The 7,176-nt window shown below is 46.8% G+C and overlaps 1 protein-coding gene across 1 annotated transcript in view; it reads right to left on the reverse strand.

Moving 5' to 3' along the window:
• Positions 1–135: 135 nt before the first annotated feature.
• Positions 136–7,176, reverse strand: part of LOC103375089 (protein eva-1 homolog A) — a gene marked incomplete at its 5' end in the record, with an annotated part of 8,629 nt that continues 1,588 nt past the window's right edge. Inside the window, 2 exons of the mRNA XM_008305291.1 lie at positions 136–1,976; positions 3,557–3,739. Of these exons, the coding sequence (XP_008303513.1) occupies positions 1,597–1,976; positions 3,557–3,739 (563 nt within the window). The remainder of the gene's footprint in view (positions 1,977–3,556; positions 3,740–7,176) is intronic.

Here is a 7,176-nt window from a genome sequence, read left to right on the forward strand (position 1 = left end):
TTATTGAAAAAAAAAAAAAAAAAAACAACTATAAGAGCGACGGTCTTTATGTAGATGACCCTAATATGTCCTGTTTCATTAAACTCTCAGTCAGAAAATACCAAGCTTTTTTTTTTTTTTGCTTTTTCTTTTTTTAAATGAAAACTATAATTATTTCTATGCTTGAATCCAGGGAAGCAAAAACAGACGTGGACTGACAATAGCTTATATTATCAAACTGGCAACATGACTTAAGAGGAGCAGGTTACATGTCCGCCGTGAGTTTTGTTTTTATTTTTTTGCAGTGCTGGTTCCTTCTTCAGATGGCCGTGAGTACAAGCATCTGTTTAGCACTGATATTTCTGACATGCAGGCATGATTGGCACGAGACCCAAAATTCACACAATCGTTTATGAGTGAGGACCAGAAAAATAACTTCACTGGTACAACATTTGCATATCCTGGTAATGTACATTTACATCTGGGAAGACAGCAAGTGCAATGTTTAACAGAGACATTCAGACTTTACATGCGCTCCACTTCAGCGAAGCAGTTCTTCTGACAAAAGGGAATATGAGGAGATTAATTTAGGATTTCCAATCAATAAATAATCTGACCGTTTACTGAGAGACACACCAGCTGCAATCTTGACAACAGCGACTTAGTAGCTAGAAAAGGCACTGCACCGTGAGTTAAACGTACCGTATCAAAAATAAGGTTAAATCACTAAAAACCTCTTTGAGGCTCTTTATATGACATTTCTAATTCTTTTTCTTTAAATGCTGACATACGTAGCTGTTTAAACGGGCTGATCCCCTTCTTAGGAAGCAAATACATCAACCAAACACAGAAACACTAGGATTGCATCCCTGAGGTGCCAGACAACCTTCGCCAAGTATAAAAATATCTCATAATAAACCATACTTGAGAACAAAAATACACAACGTCAATAAACTATTAAATATTATAAAATATATTTCATAAGGGTTGAGATGAATTTCCCCAAAAATATCTTTTGGTTTTATAAAGCTCAAAAGGCAGCATGATTATTCACTGTGGAGAGATTGTCGTACATTGTCCCATCGTCGGCTTGCTTCGTACCGCCCCTCTGCTAAAGTTCACTCTTGAATACTGGAGGGTAGTGAGCGTAAAGTCTCTTCCAGCTGCCCTGCGTTCTGCGTGAAACAGACCCATGTGAGGCCTTGGTCCTTCAGTCACCATGTAGTCTCTGCAGGCCTGTGTATGTCTGAGGCAGCTAGCCCATAAATCCCCACTTCAAAAAGGCCTGCTGAGGTCACGGGCGAGGCAGTGCAGCCTTTCACCTCTCACTTCCGGCAGTAAGAGGCGAGCTTACCATGCAGAGTGGAAGCTTATTGTCCTACTGAACGGGGTATAGCTTATGATGCCCAGAGGAATATACAAACCAGCAGAGAGGGAGGACTTTCTTCCCAAGTCTGCAATGCCTTCCACTGCTCTCATCGGAGTCCACAGCTGCTTCTGCATGCCTCCTTGTAAAGCCTCATCTGGGCCTTGTCTTCGTTCCCCTACAAACCAAGTGCGTCCAAAGTTTTGTTCAAGTCATGTAAGCCTTCTGTCAGAAGCCCCTTCAGCAGTTCCTCAGTAATACCGGTTGAGGCTCCGTGTCCCTGGGATGTCCGGCTGCCCGTTCATCCAGATCTCTCGGATGATCCGCTCCCTTTCTTCCAGCCTCTGCGCTCGTTCCAGCTCCTCCGCCGACGTGAACACGTTCATGTTAAGCGTACGTTCGAAGCGCCGGTGTCTCCGCGCCGACAGGTCCGAGGTGGTGTCCCAGTCCGAGTCCGAGTCGCTGGAGTCGGAGGACGAGTCGGCCGGGCGCGCTCGTTTCTTGGCAGGAGGCCGCTGGCGGGGCTGGCAGTCGGTGCGACACGAGATCTGGACCACCAGGGCGAAGAGGGTGAGGAAGAGGCCCAAACACACGCCGCAGACAAAGAATAGTGCAGCTCTCTCCGGGTGGTCTGTCAGAGAGGAGACAGGAGGGGAAGCGTTACACTCAGCTGATATCTAACAGACAACATGTCAAACATTTAATTGGACGTCTCTGACAGGTACTGGGTTTCTTCTGTTTTCCCCGGACTCGCTCAGCCGGCGATATATTTCACTTGATGGCTCACTCGCTGCAATGAGCTCTGGCTGCAGATTTAGCAGCTCAGATGACTCACTTCCCGGCTTCGTCTCCTGAATTAGTAATAATGTCTGACAAATTCTGATACAACTCCTTTATTGTGCACTCGTTTCCAGAAATGCATCTCTCCCCCGTCTAGCTTAAAGCAGACAACACTGAGCTGGTCTCATTCTGAGTCGGGTTTTTCTTTCACCGTTAAAAGAACCAAAGTAATGACACAAGACGGGGTGTAATCCTACAGAGCCTATGGAAAGTAAAAGAGGTAAAGTCAACTGGTGCTAGAAGTCAGACAGCTGTTGAAATGGAGATCAGCTGGTTGGCAGTGAGTGAGTCTCAAGCGATTAACTGGAAGGTCCAGTCACTGGTGAATCAGTACTCCTGGCTAAAACTACACCATAAAAACAAAAGAACATCCCAATCCACTGAAAACCTCTTGGAGTACAGTTCAATCCATATTTAATAAATGTGGTAAATCTGCCTGAAGCAGAGCGACCGAGGGCAGAAAGGTGGCGAGTGAGGGAGGCCACCAAGACACCTGTGACTCTATTCAGACCAGACCTCTGTCCTCTCTGATCTTTCTCGTCCAAGCAGCTCTTTGTCGTGACTCACGCCATTCTCAGGCTTGATTACTGTAAGTCGTCCTTGTTTGTTTGCTTGTATGCACTCCTGGACCTTTACCGCTAATCGGGATGGGCGAGCTGAGTAACTACAGCTAATTCACAGCGCATGTTTATTTGACTGTGTGCATTCAACTGTTTATTTGAGATGCAGAGTGGGAGGGAACAAAACAGGAAAGACACAAACTATTCGAGCGTCTGTTTTAGCAGCTGCTCGGAGCAGGTGACCGGCGGCGAGCGGTTCATGTGGCCGTTATCTCCGCCTAACATCTGCATTCCTCTGGCCCACATTTACCCACCATTCAGTCTCAGGAGAAGGGAATCGGGGGGAATTTACCCAAACAAAAGTGTGCCACACACATGGAGCACATCTGTAACCATGCATCCCAGCGTCACCGATTCACAGTCCGAGACGCGATCAAGCCGACGCTGCTCGCTAACAGCAACGATAACACGAAACTTCATCCCTGTGGTGGAATTGTTTTACATCCCAAAGAGATCAGGTTGGGATCTTGAAGTTTCAGACTATCTATCAGCGTCAGAGACAAAGTAGGAGCTATTCACCTGTTCTGTCAGAGAACCGAACCAAATCTCAGCTTAAAATCTTAATATTTCATCACAGCCACTTCACAGTTTGCACAAACAGATCCTGTAAAAAACTCAATATCCTGCACCCTCTGTTGCAACTGTGAAGCCATGAGTGACTCCGTAGCGACTCACAGCTGCAGACTGTGTGCACAACCATACCAAGAAACCCAACATTTGGTTTTGATTTCCTCTGTGAATGTGGTCCTACCTGAGATGTAAGTGTAGGCTGCCAGTGCGTTGCTGATGAGGGCCATGTTGGCACCAGAAGTGGAGTTGATGATGGGATTGGTGCCCGGCGGTCGCTGTGGACTTTCTCCTCCTCCTCCTCCTCCTCTTCCAGTTTCTGCAGACTTCTCCTCGTTGGGGTTCGTCTCTCTGATCTTTTTCTTGTCTGGGAAAAATAAAGTGACAGGAGCAGGAAAGTTGAGTTTAGCAGCACAAAGCGGACTATTTTAAGGCATGTAGTCCAACGAGGATTCAAACGACTGCCATAAACACAGATGTTTTGGGTAAGCAGATTAAAATGGAACCAGAACATGAAAACAGTGTGATGTCAGAATCTGTGGTCCCTCGTTTAATGACGCACGATGACTGAGGCTCAAGTAATTCACTGCTACGTGTAGGGCCAGATGATGACGGTGCGTTTACAGTAAATGGAGAGGATATTGTGTCTGGGGTATTGTGACAGCATCGAGCAGAACACTGAGTCATCTTCAGTGTTTTTCAGGAGCTTCTGTAAGAAGATGCATCAGGCATAAGACGCACACATGTTCACAGGGAGCTGTGTGATTCAGGAGATAACACAACATCCGCTTCTGTCAAATTCATTCTGACTCCGGTCATTAAGAAACAGAAGAGCACATGGAAAAAGTTTGCACTTTGGCTGCATTTCAAAAAAAGTTCCCCCCTAAAATCCCAGAAGAAGCTCTATTTATAGATGGGAATGACTGTTTCCTGGACGGCTTTTCATCAGCTCTTACTCCTCTCAGTGTTTACATGCTGGCTTGTGTTGTGTATGCAAGAGAGTGTGCTGAGGGGGAGAGACAGGAACATGGCGCTTTAATTAACATGGATTCATGCTCGTTTTCTGAGGACGGCGAGTAAACACCAAGGAGTTGTTCAGGTGCTGCTAGAACTTCAGTACCTCGAAGCTCAGAGCGCCAAAACAAACAGTTCAGCTCAGTGACCTAAGGATGTGCATGATCATATTTACATGCCTGATATGTTTTTTTTCATCAGTGAAGGTAAGCACGCTTTCTGTCACACACGCCGCCGACGACCTCTAATTGCAGAGTCTCTACGGTGTGTCAGACTCTCTTTATCTGATAAATGGCGTTTAGACTGGAATTGCTCAGCGAGGAGGTAAACGTTTCCACCTGGACCTACTGCTGTGGCGCACACATCCACTAACACTCGACCGCAATCTCACACAAAAATAGCCACGGAAAATGTCAACACAAAACACCAGATACACGATGACGACACCGGCAGCAGCAGGCCAGGAATTTACGTGCTAATAATCCAATTACTTCTTTTTTTTAAAACTCTAAATGTAACGGCATCGACAGTCTGTCCCAAACAGACTAATATAGACTGTTTTATATTTTCTATTTCAGAACCAGAAGTGTGGTAACAACAGACATTCCAGGAAAAATACAGAACAATAATGAAAAAACAAAAAAAATAAAGTCTGGGAATCGCTGCTGAGAAATGCCACAGAAATGAGCATTTGGACCCAAACAGACAGTAAAAAGTCAAAAACTTGTGGTTTACGACTCGAACCTTTTGTGGCGGGTCCATTTCTGCCAAGAGGTGTTTGAATTCAGAAAAGTTTTTGCTTTAAATTCTAGACAAGACCCAAAGTTTGTAAAGATACCAAATAAGTCAGACTGAATTCAAGAGTCCATTTGATGTAATGCTGTTCCTGTGAAAAGTTTGGCATCTAAAGGCTGAAATATTTCACTCTCTAGAAGCATCGTATGGTTTTAGTTGGGACAAGCTCATAAATATGTAGCGTATGTATTTATGTGTGCAATCTAAGTGGAAACACAAGCAGAAAAGAGAGTTTAAGATGGTAAGATCAAATCAAATCAGATCAAATCAAATCAAATCAAATCAGATCAAATCAGATCAGGGTTATTGTCATGTTGCTGTACACATACAGCAGTACAGGCAGGACGAGAGAGCGTTTCTTCAGGATTATTTAAGTTTTGCGGATTGCACGTCTGGGATAAGACACTAAACGTTCCCTCTCGCTGTCTCCTGAAGGGGGCGCTGCGTCCATGCACACCGCCATTCGTTGAACATGGCGACCCTCTTCAGGTCCTGGTTGGTCTTCAGGGACACAAAGACACACGATGCTGCCCAGAGCTGTCTGTCCGTCTGTCTGTCTGTCTGTCTGTCTGCATCCCCTCCAGCTGTCTGTCCGTCTGGGATGCTGTCATGGAGCCATGTTCCTGTTAAAGCAGACACACAGCAGTCCCTCCACTCTCTGAGGGTTTATCCCAGCAAACGTCCAGCTGGTTGTGGAGGGAGCGGACATTGGAGAGCAGGAGGACGGTCCTGCTGGTGTGGAGGGGTTAGCATTTAGCCTAGCATGGATCCTGCTGGTCTGGAGGGGTTAGCCTTTAGCCTAGCATGGATCCCGGATTCTGGTTCTCGACTGGAAAAAGGTGTCTTGCCCTCTCTGGGTCTGTGAGTCCTTGCCTCAAGTGGAGGAGTTCAAGTATCTCAGGGTCTTGTTCACGAGTGAGGGGCGGATGAAGCGTGAGATTGGCAGATGGATCGGTGCAGCGTCTGCAGTGTTCCGGTCGTTGTACCAGACCGTCGTGGTGAAGAGAGAGCTGAGCAAGGCAGCAAAGCTCTCGATTTACTGGTCAATCTACGTTCCTACTCTCACCTATGGTCATGAGATCTGGGTAATGAACAAGATCGCACATACAGGCGGCGATAATGAGTTTCCTCCACAGGGTGGCTGGGCGCTCCCTTAGAGATAGGCTGAGGAGCTCAGTCACGTAGGAGGAGCTCGGAGTAGAGTCGCTGCTCCTCCACGTCGAAAGGAACCAGCTGAGGTGGCTCGGACATCTTTTTCGGACACCTCCCTGGGGAGGTGTTCTGGGCGTGTCCCACCGGCAGGAGGCCTTGGGGAAGACCCAGGACACGCTGGAGGGATTATGTCTCTCTACTGGCCTGGGAACATCTAGGGGTCCCTCTGGAAGAGCTGGAGGAGGCGTGTGCAGATCGGAAACTCTGGGCGGCTTTGCTAAGGATGCTGCCTCCATGACCCGACTCCGGATAAAGTGGAAGAAGACGGATGGATGGATGGATGGATGGATGGATCCCGGCTCTCTTCCTCCTCTTTTGTTAACGTTGGTACCGCTTCCTTCTCTCTCGGGTAACTGCCGGCGTCGTCTCCGATCGGACTCCATGTTGGTGTAGTTTGTCCACATCACAACCGATCGCTGCAATTTCAGCGCCGTTCACGGTCCTGACGCCCAGCAAAGTGTCCCGGCCACAAGTTTTACTGAATGAATGTCTGGGATAGACAAGACACTCAAAACGCTCACTATCGTTGTCTCCTGAAGGGGGCGCTGCATCTATACGCGCCACCAATGAGATCACAGATGAGATGTGTAAATTACACAAAGAAAGGTCATTTTAAATGAAGAATTCAGGGATTGGGACAATGCACATCTTTGCTTCTTTAGTGTTGGATGAAAAAATGGTAAAGCTACCTACTAGAACGATAAATAGAAAACAGAGCGTAACAGGGACTCTGTATGTAGGCAAGGTAACCAAACCTGCTTCCCAACACTCGTATTAGTTCAT

This window comes from Stegastes partitus, unplaced genomic scaffold, assembly GCF_000690725.1.
Source record: "Stegastes partitus isolate 25-593 unplaced genomic scaffold, Stegastes_partitus-1.0.2 Scaffold2461, whole genome shotgun sequence".
Classification (NCBI taxonomy): Eukaryota; Metazoa; Chordata; class Actinopteri; family Pomacentridae; genus Stegastes; species Stegastes partitus.